Source organism: Megalobrama amblycephala, linkage group LG10, assembly GCF_018812025.1.
Source record: "Megalobrama amblycephala isolate DHTTF-2021 linkage group LG10, ASM1881202v1, whole genome shotgun sequence".
NCBI classification, from domain to species: Eukaryota; Metazoa; Chordata; class Actinopteri; order Cypriniformes; family Xenocyprididae; genus Megalobrama; species Megalobrama amblycephala.
The window spans coordinates 1,713,097-1,734,953 of NC_063053.1; the positions used below are offsets into that span (position 1 = coordinate 1,713,097).

Consider the following 21,857-nt stretch of genomic DNA (forward strand, 5'->3'; position numbering starts at 1 on the left):
ATATATCTCATTGACTTTCTCACTAACAATAACAGAATAAAACCAAAAGTCAGGCAAAAATTAAGACCCTTTATTTTGTGTTTACTCATTTGTAATTATCTAACACGTTGATGGGTGGAGCGAGGCTAGGAGCTGCTGAATGCTGGGAGGTCCTACGTAGGCCCAAATCATCAGTTTCAGGGTTGAGCTGTTCTTGAGCTCGGTGGATAAGGAGACTCTTTTTCCACTGGAAACAAAACGCTGCTGCTCTCGCTGCTTCAGAGTTTGGCTCAGGTTGTTTCAAACCCTGTAAAATAAGAAAGAGCCATTTAAAATTGAAGTTGATCAGGCCAAATAGCATACAAGAGAAGATAGACACCACTACTTTTTACTCATTCCCTGGTGTTATGCACCAGGCTTATTTGGAGGAAAGCTTTTTCAATTTCTCTTACCCTGATGCAAGCAGTCTCTGCAGCTCGTACTCCTTGGATAACTGTCTGGAGTAGATTCTGTGCGTTCTTCACCAGGATCTCGTCTGATGATTTGCACCCAGGAGTAACTGCATTAACACTGGGGAGACACCATGCACCCCTTGGGTCACATGAGATTTTTGCATGTTTAATTTATTGGTTATATTGTCGTTTGCACAAGATTGAATGTGTCAGTGATGGGTTAGGGTTAGGGTTAAGGAAGAAGAAAGACCTTCAATCAGAATTGGTGGGAGTCAGTGAGATAAATATGCTATTGATTATCTCTCACCTAGAAATGATGGTAAGTTGGTTGGAAATTGTAAGAATCTGCTCTGCAATAACACAGAGCTCATCTGTACAATGCTTGTCCAAACAGTGGTCCGCTATGACACGCACAAACTGGGTGATCGACTGGCCACTTGAGATGAGATCTTTTGCAGATGTTACAAAAGCATCTTTAGTCTACAGGTGAAACAAACTTGTGTCAATATGGAAACATAACCTTTGTACAAAACAAAACTTTAAAAGTTTCTGACCTGGATTGGCCCTTTCTTCTTTAGGTACTGGGCCATATGATAGAGTTTATCTGCCATTTCTTTCGTCACCTTGACAATCTGGTTACCCTTGTCATCCCACTTCTCAGTCTCCCGTTTCAGAAAGAGAGACGTGTAAGAGAGAGTTGTATCTACTAAGGTGAACACAGGACCTCTTGGGCTCCTCTGGGATGTCTCCTCCTGGGGTAGATAAATTATATTTTACATCGCTTGGTCTAAAATGGTGTCCATTCATCTAAGATAACATGATTCTTCAACAATTTTCTTACCTTATTTGGTTCCTGATTGGACACATCTAGGACACTGGTACTCGGTTTGCTTTTAATAGGACCTTGAGTACTTGTGGATATAGGTTGTAGTGTTGCCTTTTGTGTGAAACTTATTGGTGTCTGGGACTTAACAAATCCACTAGACTCTTTGCCCTGCAAGGCACACTTAATCTGTTCCTTTGTGACCACAAGAATTCCATCTACTTTACTAAGTTCTTCAACAAGGTAATGTGCCTTTGCTGGCCAGCACTGTGACTGAATATCAAGAGTGAGAGTGTCTCCGAGAGATTGCGTCTCTGCTATTAATCTGGCTCTACTCACAATGTCTGACATCTGAAATGTCAAGTGGTCATTGATGAATCTCAGATTGGACCTTTCCTTTGGGTCTCTAATGAAGTTGAAACAGTCCTGGATGGACTCTGTGGCGCTTTTAACATTCTGCATAAGCAATTCTGCTGCACTTTCGAATTGCGCCAGTTTATCTTCAGTTTCCATGTCACTATCTTTTGCTTGGAAAGAGCATGCCAAAGCAATTGTATTTTGAATGGCTGTCTGATAATCTTGGTTAATTTTGCTCAAAAGACAAGACAGTGCTTTCATTTTAATCTGAAGCTGTCTTTGAAGCAGCTCTGACTTTGCCAGAATAAGGACACTTGAGAGGGACACCATACTAACTCCTTCAGCAGCCTGTAGGTAGGAGTCCGTAAGAGTCTTCACGTCCTCTTGTAGCTCTCCTAGAAGTTTCACTTTATAGCTGTCTCGACAGTTCAGAGAAGACAATCTTGCGGCTTCTTGTATACGAAGCGAGTTCTCGGACATTACTGCCAACCATTTCTTGGGTGTCATTTGATGTGTAATTAGGTGCCCCTTACCATCAGTTGTAGCTGTTCCCAACATCTTATCCAACGAGTTCAACAGGACTTGGACAGACAAGGCCCAAAGCATGCAGAGACCATCAAGCTCATCAGTTCGAGTTGGTCTTGAACCCACTATGTCCGTGAGATTCTTGGTGTTGGTTTGAGCTTTTTGGAGCTTGCTCTGCAAAGACCCTATACTCTCATGACACCCACCGATCAACTTTATATCTGCTGATATCACAAGTTGCACAGCATCTGCACATAAACACATGACCTCGGTGAGTTCCTGTGTGATGGACTCCAGCATATTTGGTACATAGTTTTGGAACATGGAGTATACAGCATGGTACCACATCCCAGCCACTGGCAGCAGAATCTTACGGGCATTTTTTATGAGGTCAGAAAATTGTGTACTGTGCTTATAAATGCTATCTGTACCCCTGGCTGAACTCATGGCTGTTTCCTGCGCTGTCTGAACTAGCAAGGGTGTCAAGGACACGAGTTTGGACCGCAGACTTTCTATTTCCTCATTATCAGCTGTGTCTATGACACTGGTGGCTTCTCTTGTAGCTTGGGCATAGCTGTTTGAGAGTCCTAGAACTCCAGTGCAAGCCATGTTGAGTGCTTCTACATCTTTACCTTTGGTCATGCAGACAACTTCACACAAAAGAGGCAACAACTCCAAATTATGGAGCTGTACAACCGCTTTAGATTCCACAACAGGTGCAATCCATGCTTCTTCTGTGATTGGCACATCATGATCTATTATTGTTTGAACAGCCTGATTCTCCAAACCATCTTCAAGCTGACATGGAATTTCTTCACTAGTGGAACTTCGCACTGAAGACTCTGTTTTATCAGAATCTGCAGTTGATCTTTCATGTTCTGAAATGGGCGTAGCACATGGTACAGTACCAGCAGACTGGCGGGCCCCCTCCCGCAGTGGGCTGAGAAGATGTGGATGCTGCAAACCATCAAGTCCTTCACGTAGAATTTCAAAGTGTTTCAAAGCTGTTGAGACACTAGTAGAAAACAATGAGAAAGCCTCATTGCTAAGACTGGTATGAGAATATATATCAGTGACACAGCTTGTTACCTCAGCAGCAGATCCTTCCGCTTGCTTTATCAGAACCAGGAGTCCATTACGGTAGATTGGATTGTCACTCTTACTGACATGCCTTCTCACGAGCTGGATTACCAAGCTCATATGGCCAATGAGTAAGCTTGCCTGTTTTGTGAGAAACTGTGCATCCTCATCTTTATGTGCCTCAATGCACCCCTTGAAGATGCTCTCCATCTCGTGCAAAGCAAGACAGACAAAGTCCTTCACATTTATAATGCTACTACAAGCATGCAAGAGCTGCTCCATCTCCTCTGACCATCTCTGATGCATCTCTTTTAGTTTTTCCAGAGCTTCACTTGAACACACCTTGTCTTCCTCAACATTTTGAACAAGTGCTACAATTGCTTGTTTCAATCTCATAACGCATCCCCTTGAGTTCTCTACACCCTCAAGACTTTTTTCATTAAACGCTAAAGCTGAGACGAAGCCAGCCACCTCTGATATTTTGTCAGCATGAGCCCTGAAGGATTCTGATTGCACCCGAAGTGTTTCCATATCCAACTCATCATCTTGCTCATCCTGGAAACTATAGCTTACGCTGTGCACCAGTTGTTCCAAGGGAGTTGAACTTGTGACAAATATGTTCATTACTTGCAACTGGGTGGCTTTTACCACAGCATCTTCAAGTTTGTGGATTTGCTCCAATAGGGAAGCACATGATTTTGCAAGCTGTTGATCATCACAGCATTTCATTTGTTGTGACATCTCTGACCAGTGCTGAAGAACTTGCTTGGAGTGTGCTGCAACCTCAAACTGAATATCCCTCCGAGAGGTGTTTGCTACCGCCATGCTGTAGAACACCAGGTCACGAAGCATAACATCAAAACCACCATCTTTAACAGAAGCAGGGTCAGACAGCAGTCTTAGTATCTTGTTCTGTATTTCAGTGTAGTATCCACATGAACCAGTGGCAGATGGTTCACAGTTGCTCTTGAGTGTGGTTATGATGTCATTTACAGTTGAATCCACCTGGTTTAGGATGTACTGCTTTGCACCCTGGGCCTCCTCGCTGTGTGGATGTTTGATGGTCGTGTACATGGCAGTGTGCAGCATGGAAACACATTTTTTCAGGGTTTCTAGAGAAGCCCTCAAATGCTCTTGCTGTTTTCCGTCACGCAGTTCCTGAATTCTTTCCACCACTAAGTTGTGAAGGAGCAGCATTGCCTTTGAGTATACTTTAAATGCTTTCAATAAGGACGAGATTTTCGCTGCTGCTCCTACTTGAGAAAGACACTGCAAAAGCCAGTCAGCGGCTGCTGTGATCTTCCTTATAGTTGCATCATCTTCAACTAGAAGGATCTATAGTCCAAAAACAAATGGAATTGGGGGCATTTCAATCATGTAAGCCAGTCGTGTCTAGATGGTAAAACATTTTCTGCAAAACTCAAAAGATTTGATATTTCTAACAAGGTCATGTTTAAGGGTTAGGGTTAGATTTAGGGGTAGGGTTGTTTGTTAGCTAAACAAGGGCTGTGTCCAAAATCGCCCCCTATACCCTCATTCCCTACATTAGTCCACTAATATAGTTCACTTGAGGGAGTGTGTGAATTCGGACACTGAGTGCTGCTGCTTTTGCACAGTTTATGCTTACTGTTCAATAATTGTTTGAAACTTGGCAAACTGGCAGCTCCAGTAGTAATGAAAAGATTTATCTTGAACTCTGTCATGGAAACTATGTATAAACCTTAATTAAACAATTTGATAATCAATTAGAAAGGAATTTCTACCTGTATGATATTACGCTGTAGCCACATTGGACCAGCGGTTTGGAAAATAGATGGATGGTTCAGCTGCGGGCTCCATCTTCTGTAAAGACGCGGAATTAATTCAGCACACGACTCTCACAGTGCATTATGGGTATTCTCTAGCTGTTGAGCGTACATCGGTTGTACGCCTATTATTGTGGTGCATTGTGGGATTGAATGAGTGCACTCAACTGTCCCCTCAAAAAGTGCCCTATTTAAGGGTATGGGGGTGATTTCGAACACAGCAAAGTCTTCAGGATTACTAGAATGTTACTGGCAATTGAGAGTGATCAAGAGTGGAGCTTAACTCTGCTGTGGACAAAAGAAAGTGAACACTGAAGGCCAGAGCTGATAAAAGCCTACATACAGTACATTTGATAAATAACACATCCCATAACTCTGCATACAGTTATTTTTCTTTACAGCGCAAAAGATGCATTACCTTGACTACACCTAACAGCACGTTTTGAGTGGCTTCGATAAGTTCTTCTCTGTGATCTATGACCTCTGGTTGTATGCTGAGCTTTTGGGTGGCCAGGAGAACGTGTTGGCCTGAAACAGTCAGGGATTCCACAAGTGGATCCATCTCCATTTTCAGGATCTCATCTTCAGTATCTGCCACTAGCCTGAATGCAAGGATATGAGGTATAACATGAATGTCAGTCCTCTGTGGACCCAGTATACCACGGTACAAAAAAGTAACATGGTATTTCCTCAAAATTGTTTATTGTCAGTAAATCAGACCAGTGACTAAACATCAACTTCACGTTGTTTCTCTTAGTAGCATGAAAATAATCTGTTATTTAAATTGATTAAATTATATATAGAAGGCGATCAAAGAATGCTCCCTTTACAATCGCTGGAGCTGTCAATCAAACAGTGCGAGTGTTCTGGACTTAGAATTAACGAATCTCTTATATACATTGTGTTTGTACTGTTAGCTATGATGAAAGCATTCGTTAGTGTGCAGAAATCGAGTTACAATGACGAGATCACTGCTTTCATGTGCTCAGTCAGCTACATGATCATCACTGCAACCTTTCATGCCACGATCTAAATGTAATGCTTTAATCAACACTTTTCATGATTAGTTAACCTTGAGAATTGTAATAGTAAAAACGTGTTAAAAGTGTTCAAGAGAGTAATATTTTGCTATTTTCATATGCAAAGATGTTAGCCAATCACAGCAGTGCCGTTTACATTGAAGTCTCACAGCAGACACGCCCCTTAAAAAAGAGCGTTCAAATCAGAGGATAAAATCAGGGTAGGAAAAATGCTTTTTATTTCTAAATTGACAATTTTTTTCAAGTGAGTGAAAGTTCAAATCTCTATACAGATTTGTTATCTTTGACCTGCACCTCGGATGTGCGTTTGCATTTGCTTAAGCATTTTAAAAAGGGAATATAACACATTAATACAAAATGCAATCTCTATTAATCAGATAGACTCTATTAATTGCTGATTTGGTAAACAATAATGAATGGATTAGTTCTTCATGAGTCATACATAAACTCATAATTATCTGTGCATTAGTTAAGCATGAATTAATGAATATTAGTGCACCCGTATTGTAAAGTAATGCCGATTTAAGTTATATTATCACATTAAATAAACAATAACGAGAAGCTGTTGGCAGTTTTAACCGTTCAGGTGGAAGATTGCCTGAGGGAAATGTGTAGTTTTTGTAATGTAAATATTTATATGCTTCACCTTCTGCCCTGTCAGGAAGAAATACTTACAACTGACCTTGTTGCTACAGCTGCCATGTTTTTGGATGCTTTGGCCACCGCTTTAGCTGCAGCTTCCAGCCGGATGAATTCGTCCAGTTCGGTCTCGCTCCCGCACAGCAGGATGAGGTGACACAGGTGAGTGGACAGAGGGGCCACCACCTGCTCTATTGAGCTTGTTTTTATCAAGCCATCCTCCAGTATAGATGTCATTCCTCTAGCTCAAGAAATAAGCACTTTTATTGAATACCTGTCAATCTATGTGGATGCATTACCATGTGCTACTCTGAGATTGGGATGTCAGGTCAAACAATGTCAGATACTGACATTTACAGAACAAAATCATAATGTTTGATATAAGCAGGTGAAGTTGTTCTTTGCTTATGGATATATTAAAATAAACATACCTGGTGGTGTAGTAGCTCCATGCAAGAGCTCTGCCTGTCACACAATGAATGAACTAATGAATAATGCAATGCAGCACTGTTTGTTTGGCTCTCAGATGTCCCATGGTAACCAAAGTAATTAGTTACAAAGTGAGATAAAGAGCTAATGTAATTGTATAATAACCAGTGACATCAAAACAATATATTAATTCAGAATATTAAAACAAATTTCTGTGCAGTTTCATTTGTTTAAATGTCTAATCTTTTTGGACAGATGCTGAGAACAATTTGAGTACTTTCCTGATTTTGATGCAAACATGCAATTCCACCTATTATTCTATATAGCAATCCTTATAATTACAAAAATATAATTAATCCTTGTGCATCAATTAAAAAAAGTTACACATAGGTTCATAGTGGCCAAAAATGTCCATGCCAAAAAACTCAAAAAATTGAAGCTTGGGAGCACAGACTTAAGTTTCATCTCATTTTAAAGAAGACCCTTGGCAGATTATTGTTGATTATAGTTATAAAGTTATAGAGGTTTATAGAAATGATTTATGAACATTATTTTATATAAAATATATATTTGTGACCCGTCCTGGCAAAATGAGTCAATGTGCAATTTTTCAAAAATGAGTTATTAAAAAAAAAAAACCTTCAAAATGTATGATTTGTTGGAGTGTCACAAAAAAATTATTGAGCTACACATGTTTGAAGTCTGTAGAGTCAGCCAAGTCAATTTGAGAAAAATCAAGTTCAAATTTTCCGAAGGTTAAAATCTCGTAATACCCCCAAATTTGGCACAAACCAAGTCAAAATGCATATCTGTAGGAAAAATATATATATTCATTTTTTTCCCCATGATTCCACAATTGTTAGATTAACATTAATGAAACAGACAGCCTATACATTAAGACCTACTGTATCTAATATAATGTTACACATCAGATGTTTTCCCCAACAGTTAACCAAACATTCACTTAAGCCATAACAGATAATGTTTGCGTGAATACTCGCCAAGACATATTTTTTGAAACACTATAGTTCTGTGTATATCGGGATTGTGCGCCAAGGAGTAAGATCGTTTTGTTTACATCAGCATGAGTTTGAAAATCACATTTCATTCATTCAGAGACTCTTGCCATCGATAATTCGCTATGAATATTCATAAAGTTGGAATGCTGCGCTTTAAAACAATACCAAACTTCTGCTGAGGGAAGCGCCAAATGTCCAGAAGTGAACAGAGAAATGGCATTCTTCATGGACAGGAAAGGTACTCTTCTCAGAAAATGTACAAATAAAGATACTTTTAGATGTTTCATTGCTATTTGGAGCATTGGGATCACTAGATGAGGGCTTAATGAACTCATTTTTGTGAAAACCTCAAATTCGACCAAAATTGACATCTTTCACTTCTTTTGCCCATAGCTCGGAATTAACCTGTGAGCATTCAGACTCATTTTGCCAGCACGGGTCACATTTTGTGAAACATGTTGAACTCTAAAACCGCAAGAAAATCAAATCATGAATCTAAACAAGTTGTGTTTCAAATTTGAGGTTGATTTCTCAAAAAATGAGCTTTCAGTAAGATTTTGTTTGGGCGCAGTACCAAATTTTTCCCATTAGATGCCAGATTTGTGATTTGCATTAGTTTTCTCTCTCAAATATTACACACAATTTTTTTATTACACACACATAAACCACACTCTGACATCCACACCAACACACCCACACAATTATAGCTCCATAATTTATCTAATTGGCGCTATAATATGAAGAAGCAGAAAACAAGAATAAAGCGAATATTTGCTTTATAGGCCAAACCTGAGAAAAATGGCACCATCTGGTAAAAAAAATAGTAAAATTTTTAATTTTGAAGCAAACAGAATGAAAGCCTTTTAACAAAGACTGCTTCATTTTATAGTTAAATGGCTCTGGGGTTAAAAATTGCAGATTTAATGGGTTTCATTTTTGTCCTTAAGGTCCTGAGAGGAACTATTTTGTGTTACTAGTGTAAAATAGATTTATTAAAGGAAATGGGGGTGAAATAGTAAAATTCCTGTAAAAATACACACATGTGCCAAAATGTATGTAGTTGGCATTAACACAGGCAAAAATGTCCATAAGGACACACAAGATTTAAGAAAACTGTAATACTGTATCCCAGAACACAATGCATCTCCATCCATTCCCAGTGTGAATGAACCATTCTATATAAACTATGGTTTTTAACATCCTGATTCATCATTTGATTGCATTGCTAAAAGGCGTCATTTTAAACAAAATAGGCCTAAAATTCAAAAGAACCACATTTTTAAACTAACCTGATACCACTTGCTAAATTCAAACTACTCATATTACTTCTTGAAGCATTTCATTGTATAATGAATTTGGTCACAGTAGACATTGAACACTGCAGTAAAGTGTAAACTGCTTGTTTCACACTAGAGGGCCTCAACGCTGCAAGAAACACTGAATCTTTTGGGTGGCACCGAAAAAAACAGAGACGAAACATCTGTTTGTGATTTTTAATTTTAAAATGGCAGTTTCAGTAGATAAATATACAGCTTGAGCTTGTACAACAAACATATTTCTCAATACATCTATAAAACTGAAATTCAGTGACAGTAGTTTATTCCAAAATGCTCAAAATAGGTGATAATGGCAACAACACTCACAGTTATGATACACACTTACAATGTCAAGTATGTGTCTCTCTGAAACACACCTATGCAAGAACGTTGGGCCGGGCAAGAAATGCAGACGTGTTTTTGCCATGCCAGTGGTGATATTAAGATATATATTTTTGGAAAATCTTCCAGAGATCATCTAACATCCAACTGCAAAGCTTTAGATCATTTGGCAAACATCATATTAATGGTTACTTTCGAATCAACCCTCTAAAATGAGAGGGAAATGAATAAAACATTTTAAAATGTCGTTCTCTGAGCGGTTAATGGATGTGAAGTCTGACAGCGAACGGCTCATGTAAAGGGCTGCGCTCTGAGAGAAGTCCAAAATGTTGACTTTAAACAAGCTGTTCCCATAAGCTCCAAAGTACGAGTTTGTGCCCAGTGATGAAGTACTGCACATTCCCATCTATTTTTAGGCCATTACACACTGCAGGTTCAACACGGTTAAAACCTGTGCTTATGAAGTCTGAGCATCAAAAAATGTACTGTATGGTGTTAGGTTTACTGGAGAGGAATAACGCAGAACATGCTGTAATATCTGCCGATATTTGGCAGAGTTAAGTGTTTTTTTACTTGCAGTAGAATTCATGAGATCTTAAGTCAACCCATTGCAACATTTGTGAGTGAAAAAGGATTCAATGAGGAGAATTTGCAGGGTAACGTAATGTAGGAGAACATTCCAGGATTTTTCTCCATATAGTGGACTTCACTGGGGTTCAACGGGTTGAAGGTCCAAATGTCAGTTTCAGTGCAGCTTCAAAGAGCTCTACATGATCCCAGACGAGGAATAAGAGTCTGATCTAGAGAAACCATCGGACATTTTCTAAAAAAAAAATAAAAATGATATACTTTTTAACCACAAATGCTCGTCTTGCACTGCTCTGTGATGCGCTACGCATGACGTAATCATGTTGGAAAGGTCACGCGTGACGTAGGCGGAAGTACCGATCCAGTGTTTACAAAGTGAACTTGCAAAGACTAAGTTAAAGGTAAATCAAGTTTTTTGCCCTAGCTTTTTGCTGTGAGCTTTCCAACATGATTACGTCATGCGTGGAGCATCACAGAGCAGTGCAAGATAAGCATTTGTGGTTAAAAAATATATCATTTTTTTTTTATTTTTTAGAAAATGTCCGATGGTTTCTCTAGATAAGACCCTTATTCCTCGTCTGGGATCATGTAGAGCTCTTTGAAGCTGCACTGAAACTGACATTTGGACCTTCAACCCGTTGAACCCCAGTGAGGTCCACTATATGGAGAAAAATCCTGGAATGTTTTCCTCATTTCTTTTCGACTGAAGAAAGAAAGACATGAACATCTTGAATGACATGAGGGTGAGTAAATTATCAGGAAATTTTAATTCTGACACGAACAAATCCTTTAAACACTGATTAGATCGTGAAAAGAACTTGACAAGTGGATGGAAAATAAGACAGAAAAAGAAAGTTCTTATATATTTTGGTGAAAGAATCTTTTCATGCATCTTTCAGTGGGGTCAATATCCAGTGCAGTACAAACAATGCTCTAAGCTGTGAATTTCACATATAATGAACAAAACGTGTTTGAGCTGAGAACGTATATGCTTTTCTCTTTCTGTTTTTAGCACAACCGGACTGAAACGAACAACTCGAGTCGTTGCATATTTGGGATAACAGTTCACCTCCTCTGTCATTGTTGTTTGTTCGTGACATTTAGTAGCTGGAGAGTTGTCCGAACGAAGGACACTTTGTATTCTCTGTAAATGAAAACTTGAGGGGATGAAGAGATCCAATCCATCTTCAAGGTCTGTGCATCAGAACACTGTGAAGGAATAACCTCAACTCTTTGGCGTGTGTCAGTCATCAGTGCTTTAAAAACAACTCTTGAAGCTCTCTTCTATACAGTATGGAATACATTTTATAAAAAATAGATTTTTGCTTTTCAACAGCGCCCTGAGGGTTGAAATCGTCTGCTAGTATTGACACGATATCCACATTCCGTTTCAGGAAGTCTCTCTTTCCGTCTCTTCAGACCCACTGGCAAGAGGCCTGTCCCATTGGGATCAATGGAATTCCACTGCGAGTCTTTTCTGGCAGGCCACACGGTCACCTCGAACGTCAGCTAGATCGCCATCAATGAAAAAAAAAGTGTCAAACCTCCGAAAAATCTGGAGAATATTCTTTTCTTCCACATATGGAAGGCTGGAGGGTTTTAGGAGAGAGCCGTGATGAAGGTAGCAGCTTATTGGATTTTCTGAACCCAATCCAAGCTCTCATTGGCTCTTCTGGACCCAATCCCAGCTTTCGTCGCTGTCGTTCCTGTTCTTTTCCGCCTCTATGATCTCTCTGTAATGCCTCCTGAAGAATCCCATCTGCAAAACACAAAAACAATTGCAGTGTGTCAGCATTCAGGGTGTGACAGTGGACAGATCACACTCATTTCCCAAGAAAAACCCATCTGATCATGCCAAATATTCCACCTTTAGAATGATTTCTGAAGGATCATGTGACACTGAAGACTGGAGTAATGATGCTGAAAATTCAGCTTTGATCACAGGATATAAATTACACTTTACTATATATTCACATAGAAAACAGTTATATTAAATTGTAATAATATTTCACAATTTTACTGTATTTTTGATCAAATAAATGCAGCCTTGATGAGCAGAAGAGACTTATTTTAAAAACATGAAAAATATTACTGACCCCAAACTACTTCTTACCCGAACGCAATCCCAACCGAACGCAATCCTGCTGTCAGACGAATGGAGATGGAAATATGTATTTAATCAAATTAAAATGAGTCTATGAAAATACAGCACATTTTTAAGGTCTTGACCCAACATAAGATTTCATTATGACTAATGATTATCGAACTGTTATCATATCATATAGGTATCCAAAAATATTTATACATCCTATAAATTTACATTAGCAATGGTATTAGGTGTCATTAATGCCTGGATTGAATGTTTACACATGAATATTTTGATATTCTAATAAAATTTGAGCTACAGCAGAAGGAAAGATTTTCAATGAATAACAAATGTTTCATTTTGTTCCTCACATAAAGCTATAATATGCTTATGATCGGTGTGTTTGTATATATATATATATATGTATATACAGTGCTTCCCGCAGGTTTGAAATATACTTGCGGTGGTAGCCGGGTGAAAAATTCTCCCATTACCCATGGCACAAAAATGGTGTGATTTTTAACAGTAATTTTATTTATTGAAATTAATTTTAATTTTAATTACATAGCATATTACATACTAATATTATGCATTATTATGCATTGTAAATTATGCAAAATTACAGCATTTAAATGGCTCACATTTTCCCATGTTCTCCTTGCTGTCATATAGTGTCTCTCTCAGTGAATGGGACACAGATTTTACTAGTAAAATTTATATAATGAATAATATATGTGTCAAATAATGTTCTTAGTCTTTTCTTTCTGTGGGGGAGACTACAAAAATTTACTATGAATTAAATGGAAATCAAATTAAATACAATTTATTGTGTAACCAAATCACCAATAATGCCCAAAAGAAAAAGAAAAAACTTAGCATGTGACTTTTAATTATAAACAAGCCCGAAATACACCAGGACTCTTATTTTGAAATGTCTGTACTATTGCAGGCTGATCCTTCAGATTCTTACAATCGTCTAAAACATTTTATATAAAGGCCATGAAGTAGACATTGTAATAATTCACCAACTTGAGTTCATTAGCAATCGCTTGGCATAAATCTGCGCTTTTCACTGATTGAGAATCACTTTGAAGCAGTCTGAAGCGCTGTTGTGCGAGCTTGTAGAACGCGCAACAGCGCCCCCTTGTGACTTTGCAAAATGCAGCGCCCGTTTGAATGTTAGTGGGAGTAAACAGTTCTGACGCACACATAACGAGCAGGTACGAAACGACTAGTTAATCGATCGCGGATGGTTTCATTATCTTGGGTGGATATAAATGTATAAGAGGATAAAAATAATAAAAGCAAAAATGTGTCTCCATATACTTGGGCGGCCGTTAATATACCTGGGCGGCCCACCCAAGTAAAGTCTATTTGTGGGAAGCACTGTATATATCTATATATCTATATATATGTGTATATATATAGTGGAATATGGTGGTTTTCATTGTATGGAAAACTGAGTTTCTCAAAAGAAAGAAATTCAAGAATTCTGAATGACAAGAGTGAGTAAATGATGTCATTTTTGGGTGAACTCTCCCTTTGTGTAGTTCGAGCCAATGGACCGAGTGGGAGTCAGATAAATCGTGGGATGGGCGACACAGATAGCGCTACTGTAAAGAACGGCATCAGCGCAGGAAATGTCCTGTTCCTCTTCCTGTGACTCAACAGGTTTGTCTTTGTTTGAATGCGGTTTATTGATTCAGACTTCGGCTCACTCCAGGCATTTCCTGAAGCTGGAGTAGCTGGACATGTGCAGCTCTTGTTGAGGAGGTTTATTTTGGCAGATCTGGGATTTGGGGGGGAAAGTATCCCTACACCAACATTCCAGGATTTGCTCCAGTATTCCCACTGGAAAGTAATGGAGTGGAAAAGAAAAGAAGGGCTTGTTTGAGAAGCCTTGAAATCTGTTCGATTCACTTTTATGTGTACGAGTAAATTATTGTCAGCGCTGTGTTTTGTTCACTTTACGGTCTGTCTGAAGCTCTCTATTGACCCCTCAGGCCAAGAAAAACAACAGTAGTGTGTGAATGAGGGTTTATGGGACATGTGACCTTCTACAAGACTCCCGCAAAGTGAGGTACAAAGACCATCAATGCACTTATTATTTATGCATCATTTCATTTCATGACGTAATAATGAAGTATCTAAGAACTGTTACTGTACTTCAAGCAAAGCACAGTTCATCCACATCCGCTTTCCTGTGCCTTTTTTTGACAGAGGATATTAAAAGCAGCGCTAATTTAACTGTAATGGGACGCTGCACATGAGCAGGTGGTTCTGCTCTTTCAATACACCGTGACCTGATGGGTCACATTCTCTGCTGACATTTACTCCGCAAGAGCTGAACTGCTGTCTAACAGGAACCATTGCATGGGTTTCATGTGAAAAGACGAAGTGAACATGACAAGCAAACATGCTCATCTGGACGTCTCTGTGTGCTGGACCAATGAGGGAGGAAACCGAGCAGAAAGTCTGATGTTCATGTACATGTTTCACCATCCTCTGTTGATTCTGGAGTAATGTTTCTATCAAAAATCACTGACGGAATTTTCCGGCTTTCCGTGTTTTCATTGTTATGCGGTAGGGGGCGCTATTACACATCTTCTGAAAGAGTACAGAATCTCCAGATCAAAACACAGGCGAAGAAGAAGCAGAAACAAGCGATAAAAGTATTCTTTAGTCTTTAGGAAAACGTGATTTTCTCAGCTTTTTGTTCAAAAATTTGATGATTAAAAAAGAGTGCATGAAGATAAATTAAAACAGGTTTTTTATTGTTTAAAAGCAGAGGCTCTGCTTTTGTTTGTTTACAAGTAAACTCCACAGCGGAAGCTACCTTGAAATTTAGGGTTCTATGAAATGAGTTTAATTTTTTCCCAAATTCAGCATTTTTTGTTTTAATTTTTTCTGGATTGTGTGTTTTATGATTTAATACAAATTCATAAAACTTACAGTACCTGTCAAAAGTTTGGATTTTTTTTTTTTAATGTTTTTGAAAGAAGTCTCTTCTGCTCACCAAGGCTGCATTTATTTAATCAAAAAATTAATAAAATCTAAAATAAGTGTTTTCTATTTTAATCATTTTGGAAAAAATGTAATTTATTCCTGTGAAGTAAAGCTGAATTTTCAGCATCATTCCTCCAGTCTTCAGTTTATTTTAAAATATATTCAAATAGAAAACATTTATTTTAATTTATAATAATATTTCACAATACTGCAGTTTTTACTGTATTTTTGATTTCTTTTAAATACATAAAAAATTTTAATGTTTACAAACTGACAGGTACTGTAAGTTTTATGAATTTGTATTAAATCATAAAACACACAATCCAGAAAAAATAAAACAAAAAACGCAGAATTTGTGAAAAATATAAATATATAATTTACAATAAACCTTTGCATTTTTACTTTTGGTAAATAAATTGCATATAAAACTGTATAAATAAAAATATACATGAAAAAATATCTTGGTTGTATGATAATTATGTATAATAATTACTCTTTGAAATAAATACTACTGCTATTACTAATAATAGAATGTAATGTTTTAATGATGATGATAAAAATAATAAACATTAGTATTATAACTTTACTGATAACTTGAAGAAATTGTGAGAAATATTAAATATTAAAATCTACTTTTAAAATGAATAATAATAATAACACAATGTAATATTTTCTTAATAAAAAAAATATTAGTATTATAACTTTACTGATAACTTGAAATGATGACAGAAATATATTACTATTGTATAAAAACGGCACTTTTAAAAGTAATAATAATAATATTGATAAAAAATAATAACAATGTAATGTTAATAATAATAATAATAATACTTTAAAAACTACATTTTTATTATACAATAGAAATATGTGACCCTGGACCACAAAACCAGTAATAATGGTCTTTTTTTTTTTAAATTCAGATTTATGCATCATCTGAAAGCTGAATAAATAATCTTTCCATTGATGTGTGGTTTGTTATGATAGGACAATATACTGAAAATCTGGAATCTGAGCATGCAAAAAATCTAAATATTGAGAAAATCATCTTTAAAGTTTATCAAATGAAGTCCTTAGCATTGCATATCCACTCACAAAAATGCATTTTGATATATTTACGGTTGAAAATTTACAAAATATCTTCATGGAACATGATCTTCACTTAATATGTGATGTCTGATGCGGTACCTTCCAGAGCAGCACAGCCAGCAGCAGGAAGATGAGGATCCCAACCAGCAGGCTGATGGCGATGATCCATCCCACCACGTAACCCCTGGGCTCCTGACTGTGAAGGGCCTCGAACACCAGCTGCAGGATGACACAGAGACAGTGAACATACATGAAGCATTCAGCAGAGCCCTTCATAACCTCACTGAGTTAAATAAATCGTCATTTCTCAGTGGGACCAGAGACCTGATTTTACAGACTGTATGAATCAGTGTGTCATTTCCTGGATGTTATAATGTCTGTGCTGAGTCTACAGTATATTGGGCATTGACTCAATCAAAAGGAAATGAGATTTCAAGTCAACAAATCAATCAAACACACATCTGTGAGGGGTTACATTAATCCGGATGATTGTAGATTGTCAGTAAGAGATCTTTGTTTACAACTGGACTTCATTATTCATTATCATTATTTGAGGTCTGTTTTAGATGATCTATCCTAAATAACACTCAGTTTTTATATGTGTTATATGGCATCCGTGTTTGCTGACCGTTAAATGTGGAAGAAGTTCACCTCTGAACACCATAAAGTACTGCCACAAAAACACAGCGAGGGCAACAGTTCCCTCAATGGATCTGGCTGTAAATGTTGCATGAAAAGCAAGCAGAAAATCCCAGTCTGGAGCGAGATGCCAGCCCAGATAAATCTCGCTTCAGTTTCTGGACACAATTTCACTCCTTGAATACGAGGACCGAAATAAAATACCGCAGTTCACAGCCTGCAGTCAAGTAAAACCACAAATGAGATCTCTTTCATATCTCAGTTTGTTTCTTCTATCAGTAATGAGATGCAAATGAGGACTTGTGAAGAAGTCTAGTGTTTCAGAAGAGATCTTAACAACTCTGTGCTCAGATTTACTAAGATACCAGTTGTTTTTTATAGCATTATTTACTTACTTTTATAGTATTTCATATTTGTAATTAGCTTTAATTTTTATATGATATTAATTAATTATATATTCATATTTTTTAAAATATATATTATATTTAATTATTTTTTAAAATTATTATTATTTTATTTATTTTTTTCAGTTGTCATTTTAATTTTTTGTTTACATTTTAGTAAATGTATGTGCTTTTGTCATTTTTTTTTTTTTAACATTTCCATTTAGCTTTATTTTTATTTCAGTATTAGTTTCAGTATTTTTATTACTTTAACCTAAATTTTATCTCAGTTAGTTGCCAAGGCAACATTTCTAATTTTTTTAATTTTAAAATTCAAATTTTTTTTCTAAATTTCTAGTTTTTTTATTTTAAGTTTTTCATATAATATTTATATTTTAAATTTATTCCTGCTTTATTTTAATTACCAAAAACTAGTTTGCTTTTTTTTTTTTTTTTTTTTTAACCAAAAACTATATTTTTTAAGGACTACAACAAACGGCTGGTAGGGACTACAACGAGCTTCTTCCCAAGTTGGTGACATCACAAACCCTAAAATTTACATAAACCCCGCCCTCCAGAACACGTAACAATGGGGGCGAGGCCATGTTGGCTGAACACCGTTACTAACAATCCTCATTTTGTCTGTGTGAGATTCTCCAGCTTTGTTGTTGTTGAGCTGTTAAAGCTCCGCCCTCTTCTGGAAAGGGGGCGGGAGCAGCAGCTCATTTGCATTTAAAGGGACACACACAAAAACAGCACAAATAGGGGCAAATTTGACAAGCTATAATAAATGATCTATGGGGTATTTTGAGCTGAAACTTCACACACACATTGCTTAGACTTATATTACATCTTGTAAAAGGGGTATAATTGGTCCCCTTGAGATTAAAATGATCTTCACTTTATAGCTCAATACTCTTACTGTAGACTCATTCCTGTACAGTATATTTTTATTTCTTGTCTTTTAGGAGCTTCTGAGGTGAAGTCCTGAGCTATGAAAGAGCAATAATATCATCCTCTGGGTGCCGTCTTTGAAATAAACATTACTACATTATTTCTATTCTTGACTAACAATGCAAACTGAAGGATAAGATATAAATATCGCACTAAATATATCTAAAGCATTTGTTGAGTTCAGCTGACGGAGTCACGACTAAAGTAAAGATACAGTAGCATATAAAGGTTTGGCGCTCACAATCGGTCTGTCATTTCCAATTTGTCAAGGCGGCTGTGAACATGATGGGAACTGAAACATGCTAGAAGACTGTGTGGGATTAATGCTTATACATGTACATGGGCAATGCAATTTCTAAATGAGAGTTGCATGTCCATCATTTGCCCGAGGGACCGTCTTGTGCAACTTAATAACAGATTGCTCTGGGACCGATGCATTTCCTAAGTGCCGAGGAGGGTAAAAGGGGGCGCAGACCCATTAGGAATTGGCCTGGTTGAAACCAGGTCAGAAACCCAATCAGCTGAGTGAGACACAACACTTCCACTGACACACCGTCCCATACTCCTCCAATCAATCAGCACGCCGAGGTCTGCAGTATTAGTGGCGACTGTTCTTGAGCACAGCTGTAGAGTAAAAAAAGCCTCCTACTCCCATATGAACAGCAAACTCGACCCAGATCTCAGCGGCTACTAAGAGTCGATGAGCTCAGAATCATGCAAACGGACAATTTAATTCTCTTCCGTGCATCAGGGGTCCTGATCGGTTTCAAAGACAATAATCATACCGGCTGCAATCACACAATGAAAACCACCAGTGTGTCAGCGTAAGTCTGAGTGTAGTTTACAGTAACGGTACAAATATGCTTGGCAAGAAATGCCTGGCTGTTGGATTGGATTATTCATCCATTTGATCACTTACAGAAATCTCCTCGGGAAGCCCGGCGGAGACCTCCACGGCCCTGTCGTCCAGCTGGACGTGACCTCGTGTCACAAACTGGATCACAGAGGAGCTGTCCTGCAAACCATACACAAAGACAGACACATTTACAGACAGACACAAAAAACATGACATTACGATAACTTTGACATTATGAGGCCAGTTCCTCACCCTCTGCAGTATTTCAGTGTTCAGTAGTATTTGCACATCTATACTTATGGCCTCTTCTTTAGCCTGAGATCCCAGACTGCAGGAAATAGTTTGACACGCTCTGCCAGGCCGGTCACAGTCCTGTTGACACAGTATGCCATCAAAGATTCACCCATTCAGCACAAAAAATGAGGAGAGCGTTTTGGGGGCAATAAATGCTGTGATCCACTGCACTAATGCATATGCTTTAACATAAAGGACCATCAAACAACATTAAATATGCAAATATGGCTTATTTCCAAGCACTAAATGCATTTGGATGACATTTTCACAGAGTGAGGCTTTTTTATTTATTTACTATTCTCAATAAGTCCTGTGTCATACCAGAACTTTTCTGCCGGATTTGGTGAAGAAGGCAAAAATGGTGTGGAAGATGCTCTCCTTGTCCTGTGGGATTGTGCAGGGTTTGGGGTTCCTGTGCCACGTGCAGTTCCCTCGACCGTCTGATACCTGCAGACAAACAGAAAACAAGATCAGATTCATTGAGGGCACTCCTCAAACTCAGTGTTATTTTAGTATCATTGATCTGCTACTGTAGCGCTTAATGAATTTGTTTTTATTTTTATAAATTTCATTTTCAGTTAAAGTTTTAGGTAATTTTTGTTAAGTTTTTTTGGATTTTTATTACTTTAATTTCAGTTTCAGTTTTAGATATTCTAGTACTTCAATTTTAACTAACAAAAGAAAAGAAATATTGCCATGGCAACTATCTGAATTAAAATGTTTAGGTATTTACATTTATATAACATTTATTTTAAGTAATGAAATTGTTTTTTATGGTTTTAATTTACTATAATAACCCTGTTTTATGAAAGCTTGTTTCTGCCACTGAATAAAAAAAGATAATTGCCACTTTTTATCTCACAATTCTGACTTTTTTTTCCTAAAAATTATGTGATATAAACTTGCAATTGCATGTTATAAAGTCAGAATTGCAATATAAACTCGCAATTCTAAGAAGAAAAGCCAGTCTTTTTTCCTCAGAATTTGGACTCACAATTGAGAAAAAAGTCAGAATTGAGAAAAAAGTTAAAATTGGGAGATATAAACTAGCAACTGCGAAAAAAGTCAATTACAAAACAAAATCGCAATTGCAAAAAAAAGTCAGAATTTTGAGAAAAAATTCAGAAATGAGAGAAAAAGTCAGAATTGCGAGAAAAAATTCAGAAATGAGAGAAAAAGTCAGAATTGCGAGATATAAACTCATAATTGCGAGAAAGTCAGAATTACAATAAAAAGTCAGAATTTAAAGAAAAGTCAGAATTGCGAGAAAAAGTCAGAATTGTGAGATAAAAACTTGCAATTGCAAAAAAGTCAATTACGATATAAAATCACAATTGTGAGAAAAAAGTCATAATTGCGAGAAAAAAGTCAGAATTGCGAGGAAAAAGTCAGAATTGCGAGATATAAACTTGCAATTGCGAGAAAGTCAGAATTGTGAGATATAAAGTCCCAATTATCTTTCTTCTTTTTTTTATTCCGTGGCAGAAAACAGCTTCCGTCAGAAGCTTAAACACATTTGTTTACTCCACCGTACTTGTTTACTGTTGAATTACTGCTGTCATCTTCAATAGAATATGTCCATAAACATTTCAAAGTATGTCCATTTACATTTTAAATCAAATTCTTTTCATTTGCAAAATGCCAATGGTTGGGTGGGATTATTGAAAGGTGATGTGCTGACATTATAATATATCCAGTGAGCTCAGACCTGCTATGTAATTCAGATAACGAAAGGAAGTTCTCTCCCAGTGGGAGTTCGGAAGCCTTTCGCTGACAGCGCGTCCCATCTGGAGTGATTTAATGTCCCGCAGCCCCTTCCACCCCTCAGGCCCCGGGGAACACTTCACCTCTTGCTTTAATTCGCATCCTTTCCAGTCAGACCTCCATAGAGTAAAGCATCTAAAGACCTCACATTGTCTTCTCTCAAGACAAAGGAAAGGATCTCTGCCTGCTTCACGTGTGACTTTACGAGCCCACTAAACTGTGTCATTAATTCATGGGCTCATTTCACTACAGTACTGTTTCAAAATCTACTGACTTGCATCCCTAGACAGTGCTTTAAGAAATATAAAATGTACCTGTAGCGTTGGGTATCGCAAGTGCAAAGCTGTACCAGGTGAGCTACAGAACAATGACTTCATCATACATATGGAGCAGAT

At 37.4% G+C, this 21,857-nt stretch overlaps 2 protein-coding genes across 5 annotated transcripts in view; both read right to left on the bottom strand.

Moving 5' to 3' along the window:
* Nucleotides 1-49: 49 nt before the first annotated feature.
* On the bottom strand, nucleotides 50-7,904 carry LOC125276443. 3 transcript variants are annotated; one of them, XM_048203901.1, is made up of 8 exons: nucleotides 7,132-7,904; nucleotides 6,744-6,945; nucleotides 5,440-5,623; nucleotides 1,273-4,551; nucleotides 986-1,183; nucleotides 739-911; nucleotides 432-570; nucleotides 50-286 (listed from the first exon to the last, which is right to left on the bottom strand). In XM_048203901.1, the coding sequence occupies exons 2-8, from the start codon at nucleotides 6,935-6,937 to the stop codon at nucleotides 86-88; spliced, it is 4,368 nt and encodes a 1,455-aa protein (XP_048059858.1). In that variant the 5' UTR covers nucleotides 6,938-6,945; nucleotides 7,132-7,904; the 3' UTR covers nucleotides 50-85. The 3 variants fall into 3 exon arrangements, with proteins under 3 accessions (XP_048059858.1, XP_048059859.1, XP_048059857.1); XM_048203902.1 differs by having other exon boundaries at nucleotides 432-549; nucleotides 6,744-7,904; XM_048203900.1 differs by having other exon boundaries at nucleotides 6,744-7,904.
* Nucleotides 7,905-11,127: 3,223 nt separating this feature from the next.
* Nucleotides 11,128-21,857, bottom strand: part of itga9 (integrin, alpha 9) — a 105,508-nt gene continuing 94,778 nt past the window's right edge. For both annotated transcript variants that reach the window (XM_048203910.1, XM_048203909.1), the window contains 5 exons: nucleotides 20,020-20,145; nucleotides 19,657-19,776; nucleotides 19,468-19,563; nucleotides 16,672-16,791; nucleotides 11,128-12,153 (listed from right to left, as the gene is read on the bottom strand). In XM_048203910.1, the coding sequence (XP_048059867.1) occupies nucleotides 12,055-12,153; nucleotides 16,672-16,791; nucleotides 19,468-19,563; nucleotides 19,657-19,776; nucleotides 20,020-20,145 (561 nt within the window). In that variant the 3' untranslated portion in view covers nucleotides 11,128-12,054. The remainder of the gene's footprint in view (nucleotides 12,154-16,671; nucleotides 16,792-19,467; nucleotides 19,564-19,656; nucleotides 19,777-20,019; nucleotides 20,146-21,857) is intronic.